The sequence below is a fragment of the Manacus candei genome, unplaced genomic scaffold (assembly GCF_025592945.1).
Source record: "Manacus candei isolate 608988 ecotype Guabito, Panama unplaced genomic scaffold, ASM2559294v1 h1tg000009l, whole genome shotgun sequence".
Classification (NCBI taxonomy): domain Eukaryota; kingdom Metazoa; phylum Chordata; class Aves; order Passeriformes; family Pipridae; genus Manacus; species Manacus candei.
In genome coordinates, this window is record NW_026138057.1 from 8333518 (window position 1) to 8353280 (window position 19763).

At 37.8% G+C, this 19763-nt stretch overlaps 1 protein-coding gene across 5 annotated transcripts in view; it reads right to left on the reverse strand.

Moving 5' to 3' along the window:
- Positions 1 to 19763, reverse strand: part of CCDC73 (coiled-coil domain containing 73) — a 76596-nt gene that overhangs the window by 51550 nt on the left and 5283 nt on the right. Inside the window, exons 3-6 of one of the 5 annotated variants that reach the window (XM_051777286.1) lie at positions 13692 to 13822; positions 9753 to 11614; positions 7858 to 7905; positions 1228 to 1374 (exon numbers count right to left, since the gene is read on the reverse strand). In XM_051777286.1, coding sequence (XP_051633246.1) covers positions 1228 to 1374; positions 7858 to 7905; positions 9753 to 9797 — 240 coding nt within the window. In that variant the 5' untranslated portion in view covers positions 9798 to 11614; positions 13692 to 13822. Of the gene's footprint in view, positions 1 to 1227; positions 1383 to 2267; positions 2299 to 7857; positions 7906 to 9752; positions 11615 to 11868; positions 14929 to 19763 lie in introns of those variants that run through there. The other 4 variants (XM_051777289.1, XM_051777288.1, XM_051777287.1 and 1 more) reach the window with 4 other exon arrangements.

Consider the following 19763-nt stretch of genomic DNA (forward strand, 5'->3'; position numbering starts at 1 on the left):
TAAAGACTGCAGGCTCTGACCAAGTGCATTAAAAATGCAAGGTTAAGTTAACAATGTAAATGGAATTCAGTTAACAGATCTTATAAAGAAAATATACTGCAATTATCAGAATAAACTATTCAGTCTTTACTTTTTAATACAAGAATAGTTAGGCTGGAGCAAACACTACCATTGTAACACAGGTCTGGGGATCAGACCATGCTGGATTTCAACAATACTGCACCAAGAAGGCAGCATCATGCAGCCTTTTTCTACTTTTTATTTTATGGCTGTCATTCTTTTGTTTATGGCAGTCATTCTTTTGTTTATGGCTTTTAAAGAGAGGATTATAGCATTTAACTTAGATCAAAATAAGCATAAATCAAGCATGTCATCAATACTAATATTTTAAAAGTAATAATACAGATATTTTGAACAGGTCAAATTCATCAAATGAAGCAAGATACACTTTGGGTCTTTCCATATACACAACATACAGTTCAGGAACACTGAGGGGGGAAATAGAACCAAATGTTTACACACACACACAACTAAAAAAGGAACCAGGGAAAAATACAACTGAAAAATTAACTACAGCAAAACACAGCTGCCTTCACCAGTGCAGAATCAATTTTACCTTGGTACTACAAGATGATTCAACTCACAGTTAAAAAACAAAACACCCCCACCCTGAATACTCAATGCACTGTTATTGCAGGGATCTAGCTTAATAGTCTAGCAACTTAAAAATGGTGAAATAAAGTTATCACAGTAGCTCTTTGCCCTCTTATGTAATTCTGAAAAGCAAAAATAAATGGACAAAAATAAGTAAAAAATCATTGCTCTTCTGCCAAATGCCAAATCAATTATGAAAAGAGAAAGACTTAGGGACTTGGCAATTACTTGGATTCTTTCTTTTCTGTCTAAGTCTGTTCTTAAAGAGAAGAACTACAATGAAATGCAAAAATTTAATGTAGATAATTTTGTCAGTAGCCTGGTCATCAACCATCAACTCTGCACACTAGCACAGGAAAACCAAATTCATTCCCCTACAACCCTGTTGCCTTTGTGGTGTCTACAGAGAAATTTGTCATACAGACACTACCTAAGCCTAGGATATTTTTAAACAAAACCCTGGCTGGTGAGTTACTTAAAATACAGGCACGCTTCTGCAGCATTTTCTCTGATTACACACACAGGGAGACAGAGACAAGACAAAGACACTAAAACCAATACAAACAAATTTACCCTTCTGATCCGCAGCTCTTCTATTGCCTCCAACAAACTCGTCTTGAAGTCCAACAGTCGAATGGAAAGTAATGTCTCCGATGGACTCTGCAGAGTGCAGTCAAGTGCCTGGGCTTTGAAGTCTTCATCCATTCTTCCAACTTGTTTCTGCAAAACTAAGATGTGCATTTCCTCTCCGGTTTAAGAGAACATTCAAACTGCAAAACTCGCAAATATGGAAGCAAACTCATTTTTTAAAAGAGTAAAACTACCAACTGCAGCCATTGTGCAATTAGCAACATTTCCATTTCAAATTTGTGTGCAATATTGTAAAAGAAAACAAACAGCTTTATCAGTATTCCTTTCCTTCTCCCCTTTATTTTTTGGTTTGGTTTTAGTTTTAAAAACAAAGACTGATGAGCAGAAAGAAGTAGCACGGGCTGTTTTCTAGATCTCCTGCCCTGCACTGGCATGAAGGTGCTGCAGTTAATGCATCAGGCCATGAAAAAGTAACTGCCTACCTACAAGATTTCAAAAATCACAACACAGGCTCACTTTTAAAGGAAACCTTCAGATTGGCCTGAAATTAGGAACTCAAGGTAATACTCACAGTCCTTGCTTCTGAATTTTAACAAGGAAACTTTCTGATTCTGCTACTACTAGATCAAGTATCAAAATGTTGCACTCTAAGCCAGCTGCATCAACTGTTGTCAAGCAAGGAGTTGTGCTAACATGAGCCCCAGGTGCCTCTGTTAGAATGAAGCGTGTTTGTTAGTGACATCAGAGGTGATTTATTCATAAAAATTTTATTTCACATTTTATTCACAAAAATTTTATTTCACATTTTATTCACAAAAATTTTATTTCACATTTTATTCACAAAACCAGAACAAGTGTACACCCTTCATCTGTACTTCCCAGATTATAATTTTTAATTCTTGAGCCTGAATTTTCACCAGTCCACTAGAATACAGGACACTGTCCCTCCCAGAGACACCCCGTGTGTGTCTCTGCACTAAGAATTACAGAGGTAGGGTGAGAGCACAGGAGTTATGACTGACCTGGCTGCTGCCACAGAACCTCTAGGAAAGAATTCCTGCAGGAAGAACAGAGACCTGGTCTGTATCATGGGGCCATAACAACTACAAATCAGGGCTCACCACTTTTTCTGCTGTTGTCTAAATAAACCCCTCACATAGATCACGTTTAAGCTGCTTGGTCATGGATAATAGATTGACTCCTTGCTCAGCTGCCCCACCACCAAAGTTATTTTGTTAGTGAAACAATGGGTTTGCTAAAAACAGACAAATCAGGCTCATTTTTGCCTTTCATTTTCAAACATATGACCAACACTGAACTGCTCAGTATGAAATATATAAATTCTTTTGTCGGTGTCAAAATGTGTGTGTTTGAAGGACTTCTGAAGAGGCAGCAAATCAAGTCTGAATAAGAACCATGTATAAACAAGCACCACTTCAGGCAGCAAATCTGTTGTGTCAATGTGCCAACATGAATCAGGCACTGTGCAGGCAATCTGCATACATTTTAGACACGGGGTTTTTTTAAAGAAAAACATTAGGATAAAAAAACCACTACTTATATTTTAGCCAAAGAATTTAGAATCGGTGAACTCACACTCTCCCAAAAGCACATTGAAAATTTTGTTTGCTTCACTCAAGTTTTCAAAACTGTTTCCTTACTGAGATGTTGCACCAATAACTGATGAAGAACTACCACAAACAAACTTCTGATATCAAGTACTGGGAGATGATCATAGCTATAAATCCAATAAAAATGGTCATATTATGCCCAATAGATTAGGCAGAGAGCCATTTGATTTCACTTTCACTCATCCTATATTTTGATCTGAAGAGGACATTTTTGCAAATATAATGATACATGCTCTAATTCCATTGCTGTCAGGTGACATTACAGGTTTGAAGTTGGGCAATCCTAAAGTGATGGATTTCTACAAGACAGTGCTGGTACCACATGGAGAATCCTGGTAGCCTGTGTTAATAAGGGGAAAAAAAATTAAAAGTGCCTGGGAAAAACCTGGCTCAGAAAAAGGATCCATCCCACAAAGGCAGGTGCACTTGAAGAAGTGAACTTCAGCTATGAAATAATCTCTGTTCAGGTCAGCCAGTAGAAGAATGTACATTAACTGATACACACCGGGGCTTCTGATTTTTCCTTCCCATCACAGAAGCAATCTGAGAATTATTTTCTCAAGGGGATGTTTTCAAACCAAGGCTATACTCTGAGGGACAGAAGAAAAAGGGCCTCAGGCATCCATGGGCTTTCTCTCAGCTCAGTGATCTCAGCAGGAGCACTTAACAAACAAGGCTTCCCCTCCCTAAGCCGTGAGTGAGGATAAACACCTTCCCTCTTTCCTGAGCAAAGCTCATTGAGTCTTCCCCCATCCCTTCAGCCTGACACTACTATTTTCTCACGGGCAATTTGTACTCAGGCAGCTTTTCCAAAACTGCAACAAAAATGCTTCCCAGCCTACTGCTGGAATCTGCAAGGGACAGTGTGTGTTAGACACACTCCCTCCTGCCCTCCTCGGAATTCAGCGCCGGACACCTCCGTGGTCTCTTCCACCGCTGAGAGATCAAAGAACTCAGTTACCTGCACACGAGTTTGCTTGGTTAGAAACTAAAATACACAAAATAAAATACCTACCAGACTGATAAAACGCCTACTTTCGATATCACACATCAATACAATCCTCTAGAGCCACTGCAGAGCTAAGTGATAAATAATAAATGCCCTTCATCCCAGAAAATTTAAAAAAATTCTTGTGTAATCAAAAGATATTTCCAAAGAGATGCATTTTTACTTTAGCAATTGGTATTTGTCAAAATACCTGGAAAATAATTAAAAAAAAAATCTGAAGCATATATATGATAACTGTCTGAAAAGGAAAGATTGAAGTTCCTATTTTGAAGCATTTACTATATTTGCTTTCCTATTATTTGCTTTACGTTTAACAAAATAAGGACAAAAATTACTTTTTAAAAAGCACATTAAAAAAATCCATTTTAACACATTTTTAAGTGTTATAAAGGGCTTTATATCTTTGAAAAGCACTTATTAAAAATTACATCTTAAATACCCTACACTAGAAAGTAAGTTAGCCTATAAGCCTGATAGGGGTCAGGGTAATAACACAGAATGAACAAATTACACTGTCATTCCACTTAAATTATTTAAGTTATTTAATTTGACCTGTAGATAGTCTCTTGTCTTCTCATCATGCCTGACTTTTAAGTGGGAGGTCTTCATTCATGATGATCCTTTAATGGAAGCAAAGCTTTCTCCATTTAACCCATGGTGTTATCAATCATGTACAGGGATAAATGAGGCTGTAAGATTTTGCCAGTATCACAAATGACACTGTGACCCGAGGCCAACATCTTTATTTGCTTCTCCAGTGATTCACTTCAGCAGATATTAACCAATTTTATAATCCATGAAAGGCAAAATTAAAGGACACCATCCATAAAACAGAATAATTCCTATCAGCAACAAAGTGATGTCTGTATTATCTTATAAATTATATGGCCATACAGTGTGGTAATGTAATGAAGTAAAGATGGTAATAATCAAATGCCTAGGGCAAATGCTAATATGCATTTAATCACACAGCATGAAGCCATTTGTCACTACAGTTGAATGCATGTGTACATAAAATACATGAGTCACGTCCTTATTGTTATAGTATAACAGCAGCAATTTCACACTATCATTTTACCACAATAACAACTGCAGGCTTGGATATTAACTAAAGCATTCAGATTCCCCAAGTGCAACTGAGAGCAATATCTTAAAAAAAAACTATTTGGAAATAGGGTCCCCCTGCTATTTCACTTCACACATTCCAATATTGCATGTGTGCAGAATTCCATATTTCTCTACAAAACCCCCCTCAGGTAAATTGTTGCAACACCCCGAGTTTCTTTTTAGAAACGGGGTAATTTATGGCATTTCAGCAGAGGCTGGATCAATTTTTAAGCACGTGTCAACCTTGGTAAGTAATTATTGATTTTCGTTTGTTTGTTTATCAGCACTTACATACACACAAGAAGGAGGCAAAACATCTGCCCTAAAATAATCCAAGGTGTTTGCAAATGCTGCCTCCAGAAAAGTTACACTGGAGCAGAAGGATTAAATCTGTGCTTGGTGAAGCTCAGGAATGAAATTATTATTGGACAAACTTTACCTGCTTAAGTTCAGTCACTTCTGATCAAAGGGATGGCCATAAAAATATGTCTGTCCCCATAAGATGCAGAATGGGGAATAAGAATGAACTCTATCACCTCTGTGTTTCAGGTGCAGCCCACTAAAACTGACTTCTTACCTGCAAGAAACATTCCTACAACTGTTTGGGGAAAAAAGGACAAAAGTACTGCAGTACAACAGTACAAAACTGCAATAAATTCATCCAGGTACACAGGGCACCTAATACACCCACAGACATAGTTGTGTCCACTCAAGAGCTGGAATTTAAATCTAAATGTGATGAGTTACTGTATTTTCAAGATGTCAGTCCTGCTGTGGAACCATCAAGTCAGACTGCAGTTTAACAATCATGCTTCAGATTTTTGTCATGTTAAACTGAAGAGCATAGAACACTGTTTGCTTTTAAATAAAATTATTTTGAAAAAATATTGACACACAGAAATGGCATAGTATGACTGAGTTTTATACGAGATGTCATAAGTATTATAAATAAATAATGACATAAAGTTAACTTTATGACCATTAAAGACCAAAATACATTTAGAGGCACTGTGTGGTTCATAAAAACACAAGACAATAAGTCTCACACATTTTCACTTTCCAAGGAAATGTCTTTTTTATACTGTTCAAACGTCTTCCTTTATTGGAGAGAACTAAAACCAGATTTTACTACAACCCACTGTTATCTTCAAAAAAATAAAGACGAGATAAATCCTCAAGTTCAATTACAATTTTCTGAAGTTACAGCTTACACAGTAAGTTTAGGAATCAGAAAACAAGCAGCCAGTTGTCTAAAAGCCCAGACTCCAGGATTCTGCCAGGAAAAGCTCACCAGAAAAAAACCGTGAAAGCAAAAGCAGGTGTTCATCCTTTTCCAGATTCCACACATCATGTCTGTCTCACACCTTGGCTGCAGAAGCCAGGTGGGATTCCTGGTAAGATTCCTGGGTAAGAAAATCTCCTGGCACACAGTGCCCTAAAATGTGGGCTATAAGACAACTTGGTACGTTGCCCATGTAAAGGCAAGTGCAGAAAAGAAATCCAGAATAAGCTACATTTTTTAAGAACCATTGACTTGCTAAGAACCCAAATGTAAAGGTGGCCTTTACGTGGCCTAACACCTATTTTACCCATCTTACATTTCTTGAGATCACTTTGAATAAAAAAAAAATAATTTTTGAAGACAGCACTCTCCCTATCACAATTGGCTTTTTTTTTTATATATATACTTAAGATTCAGACATTCTTCTGTAGACAGGTTTAGTTATTTTCAAACTTTTACAGGTTGAAAAATACTGTATGCAGTTATGTTCAATCGTGCCTTAATTAATTTTTCAATTTAGGGATTTATAGATAAATGTTATTTTTCATTTTCTCCTACATCTTCCAACAAGAGTTATACCGTCTTTTTTTAGGAAAAACAGCTATTTGTGTACACCAGACATCACCCAAACTCAACCAACACAGTGAATTTTCCCACCCAGAATCCATCTGTACAGGTCCAGAAGTGCAACTCTTTAATCAAATTTCAAAAAAATCCCAAATTTTTCAGTTTTCAAAAATGTATTGTCAACCTCATAAGACAATTTCTTTCTAAAAGCTAAGATTAATACACAAATATATTGGTTTTCATTTACAAGCAATTATGTTCTCCCTCAAAACAGAATATCGAGATGGAGACCCTTTTAAAGACTCAAAACCATAAGACAATAAAAATCTGATATTTGTATTTCTGTAGTGGTGATATTAAATCAAAAATCATTTGGAGGAGGGATGAGGCAGGCTCGTGGTTTTTGAATGCAGAAAATTATACGACTTATTGAAATTTCACAGCAAATCAAGTAGTACTGCCAATGCAAAGTACTAATTTTAAAGGACCGCCTTATGCTAATTTTCATTCTAAATAAATATTGATTTTTACTAAAGTTCCATGGGATTTCCTCTTATTCATACATTACCTAAGCACACATAATGAAAGAATAGCTGTCCTAGGTTGGGTAGAAGGTCCTTCTACCTCTCTATTCGTCTATAACGAACAAAAACCCAGTTATAATTCTCTTCTACTGAATTAAAGTGAACAGAAATTCTTCTCCTTGACCTTGCAACTATAGGATTTTTAAATGAGCAAAGAGCACAGATCTGGATCGTGTGTTGCTTTTTATACTGTGAGAGTCAAGTACAACATTACCATTGGTGTGCAATTTGGACAATACACCTTTGAACACTGGTGGAACAAGATTGTTTCTTCCAGGCTTTTCTGGAGAACATTCCCCATCCCTTTAGTAATGGATTAATCATCATCATCATCATCACACTTTGCTGTACCTACTCTCTCATTAAGTGGCTCTATCTACCCTTTTTCATTCTCTTTCCCAAAGTTTGAGGTTACACTTTTTTTTAGCTTACCTTAGCAACACCAGGGCAGAATTGTCTAGAGGACTCGTGGCAGCAATTCTGAAACAGGGTATAAAACATAAAGCCTGTTACCAAAGAAAGCAAAGATGTTGTTCTTTGCCACTCTAACAGCTGAATACTTAAAATAACAGACTTATTCCTGACAGTACACATCCTACACTTCAGCTCATCTTAGCCAAGGAAGAGATTTGTGAATGTGCAAGTGCTTCTTATTTTCCAAAGACAGAACAGCCACAGTCACATCAAACTGCCCTTATCTATGGAACCAGCAGTTTCTGGCCTAAATTCAATGGCATTTGTTTAACTTCTTGATAAGTGTAGAGATTTTAATTGTGGAAGCTCTGCACCTCTTCTACAGCTACCTTTGTCAAAGCCTGGGAAAGTATCATGTCCTGTCCAGGTGGAAACCAATGTTACCTCCACAACACAGCACAAGAACTGTCCTCAAAAACGTTTAGGATCTTTGCTGACAAAACCATCATTAGTCACCAGTAATCTGAAACAACCTGGTTGGTGACATATCACCTTCCAAAGTTTCAGAGTTTAATAAAACTGTGGGAAAAGTATTGGATAAAGAACTCTCCACTGTTAGAACCCTCAGGTTTTCTTTGTCAAGAAGCAATTGGTCTCATTTGGTTGTTTACTTCTACTAGTTTGCCTGGAAGGTTTTAGTTGCATTTTTTCCTCTTTTTTCCTCTTTCTTCCCCTCTTTTTTTTCCTCTTTTTTTTCCTCCACATTTCCAATTCTGTTTCAACACGTTAACGAACTGTTAGGGAGTGCAGGTAAGTTAATTATTATAAAATACAGTGCTATGGTTAACATCTTCATCTGTCTTTCATACCCAGTTAAATAAACCAGCTAAGCTTGTTATATGGACACTCATCATATGATGCCAAAAAAACCACAACAAAAAAAGAACAAAAAAGAAGGAAAGCTGAGAAGACCAAACTGATGACCCAGAAAGCATATGGGAAAGTCCCTTTGAGAGTCTTTATTCAATCAGCAATACTTCATTTTGATGTGATAGTAAGTGTTTCAAGCAATTATTGTGGTGCTCCAATTCAGCTTTTTAGATCATAACCCAGTAAAGATTACTCCCATCAAATACAGAGGTCTAGGAAACATAACTTGAAGAGTTATGTTTTGTCAGTTCTTCTAGAGTCTGTATTAGCTACCTCTTGGATTCTGGATGACATTCAGGAGATTGGAGCTGAATGTCCAAGCACTACATTGCTTGGAACGTGAATTTTTCCTACCACTGAACAAGAGGTTGCCTTCAGTAATTTGAATTCTTTTGAGGAAAATACATAACCTTTCACAAGCTAGCCAGTCCAAGCATGTCCCAAAAATGGGTGATCTAAAATTTTCATGTCATGTTAGTTGGTTAGTAGGGCTAACACATAAACACATTATCAGGATCCTTACTTTCTGTAATCAAAAATAATTACAAAATATATTGTGTCTGTCTTGTATAGGGCAGTACTATGGTAAGACCACAGGTAATAACTGAAGGTGTTTTCAACCACAAGTAAAAATACTGTTAAGAAACTAGGAAAAAAAAGATAACTCATTTCAGCTCAAATTAAAAGAGGAAACTATATGAGCTGCACTCTAATTAAGACTGCAAAATTGTTCTCTACTTATAACATGTTTGTATGTGGGATTAAATTCTCCTTCTCCCTAACCTTTCAATCCTAATATTTTTCAATATTTAATCAGCATCCCTTAAACTATTAGTATAGAGGCATTAGCTGTTGAAGGTATTAACAGAACATGGATTTACCCAAATTTTACAGGCACAGAAAAAGCCAGAGGAGTTTTAGCGAGACGAAAAGCCGTTTATGCCCGTTTTAAACACCATGCTGCCACCTAGTCGACAACCTACCGAACTGTGCCGTCCTCCATGCACCGTAATCGCAGCTGAAGCCATGGAACAGACATCGAAGCGTTTCCCAAACGCACGTCTGTGCAAGGACTAAGGTTTTAGAAGCAATGAGAGCCCCAGTTAATCTCCCCGTCCAGCAGCAGCACTCTGCCAGCACAAAGCAAGCAGAACTGCAGCTTTCAGAGCTCATTCACATGTGATTCACTGCAAAAAATACGGATTTATTCAGGCAGCATTCCCACGTGGCAGCTGCTACTTGCTCGTGGTTATAGTCGTGAAACATCTACACCAAGTGTAGAACAAGGAAATAAATAGACACGGTGCCATCAATTAAGGGATCAGTCCAAACAAATATAATATGAACGTTCAAAATATTCTCGCTGAGGAATGAAGAAAACCGTCCCCATAGACGAGAAACATAAAGACCTGTGAAATTTAGTTTTATCAGTTAAGGGAGGCTGACTGCATCACTCAGAACCACACTGAGCTGTGGAGGGTTTCTTACATGACAGACTCATTAAGGGGAATAAATTGCTCTCTTGCCTAAATCTAATCCAAAAGATTAGGGACACAGAAGCAGGAGGAGCAAACAATCTCCTGTGTCAGCAAGTTCACTCACTGCTGATATGGAACCTCTTTCCAACATTTTGGAAGTATCTATGTTATATCCAGAAAAAAAATTATTTCCCTGAAGGCTGGTTTGTTTCTTTTTTTTCTTCCCTCTTCCTTTTAAAGGTGTCTGACAAGAAGTACCACATTTTCCTCTACAAACCATTCCTCAACTAATTAAATATTAAATATTTTGGTATCCCTATGGCAAAGCTTCAAAAGGAACTCAATTATTATCTCAGTGGGGCATAACATATGAAAATTGTTTATTTGCTGCCTGAGCATCATAGATAATGTTAATACTAGTGATCAAAGAAAATCCTCTCTCATCATAGAAACGACTCCCTAATTCTATATATGTGCATCTAGCTCTTGTTTAGAGTAAGAAAATCTCTGCAGCACCGGGTTTGGAACAGCTCCCACAGGAGATCAGGAAGGGCAGGAGAAGGCAAGGAACAGCCTTATAACCAGAACAAAAAGTTTTATATCTCCTGCTCACGCCACAGCGCCCCCAAAACTCCAGAACAACAGAGACTGCAAGAAAGCAGGCAGGGGTTCTCCTCCCTCTTTGGGTACCCAACCTAATACATGAAAGGGTACAGCACTTTTGCAGGACAGAATGCATGAGCTTCCTGTAAAGAGCATTAGAAGACCACAGTTACGTGACACAGTGATAAAAAAATCGAATTCAAAAGACATAGGAAACCAAAAAACAGCAACACTTTAAAGATGACACAAACACACTGAACACATACTTTTAGAGCTTTTTTTCCTGTTAGCCTTTACCATGAACACGAGGCACACGACTGAGATCTTACTCAAAATACTCAATAAATGTGGATGTTTTACATATTTGTAGGAATTCCTGAGTGAATGACAAATTTAAATTTTCCTACTGAGAAAAATTTTGCAGCTCGAAGCACTCTACTGTTGGTTACATGCTATTTTTTCAGCTAAAAAAATACATTACCATGGTTATGACAACTGGCACTGGGGCATCCAAGGAAACTAAACCAGAAAGGGCACCAGGGTTTCAAATGAGGGCTGGAACATGGGGGAAACCAGACACAAGCAATGAATGGAATGAGCATCAGGTGAACTGTGTGAGGATATACAGGCAAGGAGAGGCTCACAGTGAAAGCAGGAGAAACTTTCCCGTACTTTCTGGTCCATCTGGATTCAGAACAGCCTTGGAAGAGCTGCTGACAGAGATGTTAATGCAGTTAACGCGCTGATGGAGTTTCCTCGCAGACCTGTGGCAGGACAAAACTTTTCATAATGCCACGAATCAAGCAGCCTGACTAGATCAAATAAGTATTTCCAGACTTTGGAATGGGCGCTGCATAAACAATCCATACAAAAAGCAAGAGACCAAGCCCTACATATTAAAAATAAGGAAAGAGACACCGCTCTCTCCAGGACAGGCCCAAGAGCGTGGCGGCTTCCTGTGCTCAGCTGGAAAACTGCCTTTTAAAAAAAAATCCAAACCACACACACACACACACACCTTGTTTCGCCCAATTTCACCGCAGTAGAGGTTCCAGCAGGAACAGCACCGACACCTTACCCAGCTCTGGAGGGCAGCAGCCGCGGCTCCAGGGCAGAAACGGGGCCGCGCCCCCTTAGGGAGCCGGCGGAGCACGGGCAGAGACAGCAACGCGCCCGTAACGCAGCTAATTTCACTTTGCTCCCACCACACAAAAACAGAACACTTCACGCTTTCCCCTCCGAAGTGTAAATCTCCCTGGAAACGAGACGTATTTCCAAGCACCCGCCCCCTTCCCAGGCCCGACCGCGGCCGCCCTCAAGGCCAAGGCGCCCTGAGGGAGCGCAAGGGAGGGGAGACAGCGACAGGGCAGGAAGGCTCGGGGAGGACACCGTGAGGGCAGAAAGGCTTTGGGACTGGCACAGTGAGGGCAGAAAGGCTTTGGGGCTGGCACCATGAGGGCAGAAAGGCTTTGGGGCTGGCACCGTGAGGGCAGAAAGGCTTTGGGGCTGGCACCGTGAGGGCAGAAAGGCTTGGGACAGGCACAGTGAGGGCAGAAAGGCTTGGGACAGGCACAGTGAGGGCAGAAAGGCTTGGGACAGGCACAGTGAGGGCAGAAAGGCTTTGGGGCTGGCACAGTGAGGGCAGAAAGGCTTTGGGGCTGGCACAGTGAGGGCAGAAAGGCTTGGGACAGGCACAGTGAGGGCAGAAAGGCTTTGGGGCTGACACCATGAGGGTGAAAAGGCTTCGGGGCAGACGCCGTGAGGGGAGAAGGGCTTGGGGCTGACACCCTCGGGGCAGAAGGGCTCTGTGCTGGGCACGCTCATAATGTAGCAAAACACAGAAATACAGTTAATATACCCCAAATCCTTTGCTCTCTGCTGACACCATGTAAATTCATTTTAAAGTGAAAGGAACCCAGAAGACAGTCTGGGGTTTGAGACATACCAGATACCGTTTGTCCTCATCCCGTATGTAGTTCTTTGTGTATGAGTATTTTACTACAAGCTTTGTACTATTTTTCCCCGGAGATTTGATTGTATTGTTTTGGCTTTTTTTTTTCTTTTTTTTTTCTTTTTGCGCAAAAAATTAGATTTCTCTATTTCGTTTTAAACCGTAACAATATCATTTGGTTTTTACGGCTAGTTAAAGCACACGTGACACTAAGGAGAAGGAATATTCCCAAGAAGGCTTATTCCAGTAATGCCAGAAAGCTGCAGTGACACTGACCCTCCGGAACGCTCCATGTGCCGATGTAACACTGGATGTCCTTTTCAATACATGGTCAAGTTAATCCTCATGAGTCAGAGTCCCAGGGTTTGTCTGTCACAAATGGACTTTACAGATGTATTACAACAAAAATCTTCAGCTAACACACACAAGGCTTCAGCTGGTGGAGCAGCTGAGCAGTGGGTTGGTTGAGAATGTTTTTTCCCCATAGGTCATGGTTTTTTTGAGTATTACTGGATGACTACTGGAAATACACAACTGGAATATATTATCTGTTCAGGAAGATCTACCAAGGAATCTTCACTTTTCAATGGAATTGATCTTTTATTTACACAAATACTTAGTTGGACTGAAGAATCTAATCAACCCTCCTCTCTCACTGACTTCAAGATAAATAGAACCAAATAACACAAGCATAACACATTAAATACAACTGAATTATTTAAAGATCAGACAGTATGAAATGGTTTGTCCAACTCTGCTTTGCAATATTCATACAAAATGCTAAGAGAATTAAAACTGGAAATACTATACCCAGTACTATATACGAAATACCACAACATTTTAAAGTTTCATTAAGAACAGTGTCAAAATTGTATGCTGTTAGTTCTTACCTACGTGGCAACCACGGTGTCATCTTATGAATTTATCAACTAAGCAGTTCTCTGCCAAACTTGACATTCATCTTTATAATTGTCTTCATGTCATTAATTAATCAATGCTGAACTGCTGGATGGAAGAAGGCCTAGATATAAGAGGAAGAAAGGGGATACAAAGTCATACAAGTCAGGCAAAGTATAATAGGAGCACAATGTGCTATAATGAAAAGGTATGCGGGAACTTCTTTATCAAGGGTTTACATTTAACGTGGAATGCAAGCTGAAGTCATCCAATAACTGGCTATTAGGATTCATTACTTTTGCTTGGTCAAACATGAAAGAGGCAAAAATAAATGGGATGAAGAACATGAGAAATAAATGGGTTTCCAGTAACTATTTCGTTTCCCGGACAATAGGGAATAAAACTAACTTGCAGAAATGTATGTCCTATCTTCAAAGAAAACAAAAAACAAATTTGAAGATACTCTCTATGCTAAAATTCAAATATAAATGTACAAAAAAAGTTACTTGTTTTTAACTCAAGATTGTTTGCATTTCACCTGGATTACTGCCCTCAACAACAGCATGAACTTCCACGAAAGCATCATTTCTGTACATTGCATGCTGTGTTTTCAAGAAAGTTGATAGCAAATAGTTATGTATATTCAGTGTTACAAATAAATCACATTTTATGGAAAAATAACATAGTCACTGTGGAATGAGTTGCCTTTTCCCCCTCCAAAATCCAATGATTTACTTGGCAAATCCAAAGATATTTCTTTGAAACAACGATACCTGGAAATGTAATATTTTCCAAAGTGCAAGTCAGAAAGCATTCTTCTGCAGAAGTTTGGAAATGGGTAATCTAGATCTCCTAGATGGGGACATAATTTGGACTGTCACCAGTAACATGAGACTTATTCCTGCCAAGGCCACAGCTGGAAGCTGTGTAAGGAACAGAGCAGAGGGCTGACCTTCCTACTGGAGTTTATAGACAGTGCTACAAATAAAAACAGATCAGCACGTATTGGCCAGGGCTGCTGCTGGAAATCAGGATGTTTGTGATTCAGCACAGCACTCCAGTCTTCCAAATACATTTGGCAGTCTCAGTAGATTGACATACTAAGTGAACCTTTATCACTGCTCTGATGGTTTTCACCAGGAATTCCAAATGTTAATCGTGCAAAGGCATACTTAAAAAAAAAAGAAAAAAATCCCTTTCTGAAGGAAAAACAAGTTAATTTTAAAATCTTCAGTGTCATCTCAAATCTGCATCCATCTATTGTAAATACTTGCTTTAGATCATGTGCCCATGTTTTAAGCACAATGTATACTTGATAAGGAAATATGCCAATCACAGGCTATGTTTCAATAAATGCCTTTTCTTTCTCAGCAGATGCTATTGCTAGATTTAACCCAAATTCAGTTAAGTTATACTTAAAACTGACAGTATCATTGTTAACGTGAGATATTTCATAAAATAGTAATGTGACATTCATTTAGCAATTTTGGAATCCATCAAGTCATATTTTTAGAAAGTGATATTTGCAGTTATATCCATTTGTGTTGCACTGGTTGATTTGTTTTAAAGTTCCTTATGCACAAACTTATCCCTCTGAGGTAATTTGAACATAGTACACTAAAGGAAAATATTAAAAATAGATTTTAAAATTAGAACATGGAACCACAAATTCTTACAGAAAATGCAGTTGGTGTATACAATTGGTCAAATGGTGAAAGATGCCCAAGAGAGAAAATGGGAACAGTTCTCCCACTTCCAAAAGTTTTGTGTTTACAAAACTTTATTGTCCCATTCATAACAATTTTTCTGTAACTCCTTAACATGATCAGACCAATGCATCTGGAAGGAAAATTCCATTCCAGATGGACTGCAGCAAGTGGACTGTTCCCCAGACTTTCACCTTTTTTTGTGTCAAGCTCTCAGAACCACAACAGAACATTTGTCCCCAAACACTTTTGATTTGTTCTTCCAAGTTATTAACTACTGCATTTAGACCTCTGCTTCTTAATTCAGCATCAGATGGTTTATAACTAAGATAAGTTTACAAGAAATAAATCTATAGAAGAAAATATCAGAACACGTAGAGACTGAAATACTGTGAACAAGATCTACCAGAGATGTTAGAAGAACTAACCACTGGAACTATTTTTTGAAAATAGTTAATACAGCTGCACACAAATATCAAAACAATAACAGAGCAAAACCAGGAATACAGTCCTGAAAGGCACGGTGCTCTTCTCATAGAGCACTCCTGTTGGAATCAATGGTTCTTACAGATGATAAGGTTAACTGCTGAGACATAATAATGTTGCACATGTTATGGAGGGAAAATTAAAAAAAAATATTCCCTTAATGGAGAGAATAAATACTTATCTTTGAAGAAGAAAGTAAGATTCAAAAAGTCTTGCCTTCCTTTGGTTCGGCACACAGGGAAGGAATTGTTTGTTGAGAATTTACCAGAGGGGGTTGACTTTAGCCTCTCTTCTCCTTTTGCCTCTGCAGAAGAGACTGTGTCTGCAGGTACCACAATTACTCCCCTGCACTAGCCCCTCACATTCATGACAGCCCAAATGAATAAAATTCATGTATTACAGCCTAGGCACACCTTTGTCTGGTGCAATGGACCTTTGTGTTGTTATTTTCCCTTTTCTGTAGTCTGTAGCTCTTCCTACACTGTTTTGGTTACTTTTGCTCAAACCAGGGAGTGGGAAAAAGGGAAAAAAAGGAGGGAAACTAATTTCTTTCCATTATCTCTCCATACCAAAAAATTGTCTATGGACTCCTATCTTTGGTTTTTAAATCCTTGTTGTTTCTACAGTCTCAAGTCTTTCCAAAAAGCTTTATGTGCTAGATGATCTTAGAGCAGCTGTATTTTCATTGCTCCTTGCTCTGGACATCTCCCCATTCTCTGAATTATGCCACATCCACACCAACCAACCAACCAGCTAACCAGCGATGGGTAATAAAGCTCCATTGTTCTGGCTGTTGCAGCAGCAATTCTGATCAAGAAATCAATTAAATCTATACTTACCCTGTAGCTTTTTGCTATCAGTGATGCCATTCACAAGTTGTGCACACAATGAACTGCTTCACTGAACACTCACCATCAAAAAAAGATTAGCCCTCAAAAATGTCTGCTCCAAGCGACAAGTTTCAAAACAAGTTGTTTTTTTTTTAGTGTAAACTGCCTCCTTAAAGGAACATGAACATAATCTCATAGTTTTCTTACATTAAGGACATAAACTGCACTCACGCTGTCAGCTGGTGCCTCTCTTGTGCAGGGAGTGTCATTTAATAAACAAATAAATAAAGCTGCTTATGTGTGTAAAATACAGTCTGTCTTAGGAACATAATTTCTAGTACTGTAATTCTGAACATCTCTCAAATACTCATGTCCAATACCTTAAAATAACATGTTGACCTGTTTTTCAATAATAAAACTCTGCTCAAACATATTTCTAGCCTTAAAAAATGGCATCAGATTAAAATAAAATTAAATAAAGGTAAGAAACTATATTTCTTCGGTAATTAGCTCAAATAAAGAGGATGACTTTTTATCATATAAAACCCCACAAAGGTATATAAAGTCAGTCACAGTTCTTCTTTAACATTTTCTAGCATTTTTTAAAAAATGGGTATGGGGTGTTTATATTATTATTAGTAGTAATAGTATTAAATTTATTAACTTTTTTGTTAAAAGAAAACCAAAACTAACAAGTACCATAACATTCAGGTGGTGCTTTGGTTGGAAACAGCACCAGACCTCAAATTAGCCCAGACTGAAATCTGAAAGACTTAAAAAGACTGAAGTCTCCTTCAGTTCTGTTTTCCATAATTGTGTTGCACAAAATAAGCTGGTGTAAGAGGTTGGGGGGAGGGGAAGAATCAGAGGCTCTTTGGCTGACTGGATGCGTTACATTAATTTCTTAATATGTGAAGGAGTGGATTACCCCTCTAACAGCAATGGGAAATTAGTTTCTTTATTTCTTCATTAAGACTGTGGGAGGGAAATTAATTTTCTACTCTGGTTTTCAAAATTAATTGAATATATCTTTATTAAAGTGATAAATATATACACATACTTTTTGGTTGAAAGAATTCTCTAAATTAATCCTAAACAGACATTTTCAAAGCAGTTTGGTGGTAGTACGTGGTTACTTTTTTGTTGTTTCATATTGTGACGTTATCAAAAAAATGCAAAAAAAAAGTGATCATATAAACCCAATGTCATAAAGCTGTCTATATAAAAAAGTATCTGAAAACAGTTTTATAGAGTAATTTTTGTTCCATTAAATAGCATATTGTTTAGCCTTCCTTTCTTCCTACTCAGTATTATTTTAGTACCTCTGTTATTGCAGCTTGTATTGTGCACCTAAGTGTCTGTGCTTTCATACATAAGCATCAAAAATGTCTTTTGGTGTTGCTCTAACAAGAAACCATAGCTTTAAAAACCATCATGGACTTAGCTTGAAGAATGAAGCAAAGCACCTTGAGGTGTCATCATATCCATATTGGTACTTAGAGGAATTTACAAAGCATCCAAAAGCATTCCTGTGCCTTCACAGTTTTTATATCTGTTTTTACTGTAAATCTATTTCATATGGGGCACTTCCACCAGTGCATCACAATATTCTTTTATTTTTATTCTTTAATACTCTTCTATGCAAAGTCAACAAACTCAAAGCGAGCTTATGCCAGCAGGATTTTTTAATTTAGGCTTCTCTTGCATAAATAGCATAATCATTTTATATAACATCTTTCTTATCTAAAAAAAAAAAATGTCATAAGCCTTTTCCTAGAGAACTTGGACACTTCAGCATTGGAAGAAAAACTACTGATGGCAATAATGATTCCACCACAGTGGAATCCAAGAGCTTACAACACAAGGAAAGTCAGATTTGTCAGTCCTTTAGAACCAGCAAGTCCTTCGTGCACTTTTGGCCTAGAGGCTCAAAGGAGTAAGAAAATTCATAACAGATTCATAACAGAATCCTACAACTTAAATTTCCTTGTGCTTTCATTCCATTTCAAATGCACTAAACAGGGAACAAAATTTCTCATGCCTTGTTCAGTAACAATTAGAAGTCCATGATATCTCATGGGACCTCTGCCTCCCTGCACAAATCAGTAAACATGGCCCAAACTGTATCAATAGAGACACAGGTTATTATAATTTCATCTTTTTTATTTTTAAACTCAACTGGCCAACTTTTCGACTTCTAGCAACTTTCACATGAGCTACTGTGTTATTCTTCTCTTAAAGAAAATCTAATAAATAAATCAGAAGACATTTATTTCTGAAATTGCGCTGCAGCTACTACAAACCCAACCTAATTGTAAGAGAATAAAAAGCTGGAAAACAGCAAGTAGTTAAACAATGAGGGGAAATTACAGCTGGTCTCCTTAGGAGAAGTTAATAGGAAGTTCTTGTTTGTTTTACTAAACAAACATCTTAATTGTAGACACAGAGAGCAGAGGAATTAAATATACAAGATTTATGTTGAACAAAAGCAAGACTGTCTCAGAAGCATTCACACACCATGATTCAACCTACTTGCTTAATCCATTCCACTGACATAGTTCTGCTCTTTCAAAACTGCTGACAATGAAGTGGCAAAATGCAGCTGAGAGGAAGAGGCAGAACAAGTTCTTCACCTGCTTATGTAATTTATTGCATGATTAGTAACTTCTTAAGAAAAAAAAAAAATCGGAGTCCACCCAGCATCATCATGAATATGTTAGTAATAATTTACAAAGACAAAATAAGACACATTCTTTGCCAGGGAAAGAATTTAACATTAATGCATAGAGATGTAAAAACAAACTTCAACTCTAACTCTCTTTTAGGGGAACAGAAAGAAGCAGAACAAAAGGAAGTCTGTATAAAACTTAAGTAGCAGACAAGATCTCAACTACCTCAAGAAATGAGGTAATGGTGAAATAATCAAAGAAAGCATGACCAAAGCCCCTCTTCCTTACAGAAGAAAAATCTATGATCCACATCATAATTAAAATGGTTACTTTTCTTGTGGAAGCCCTTTCCAATGGTTTAGCATTTACCAAAA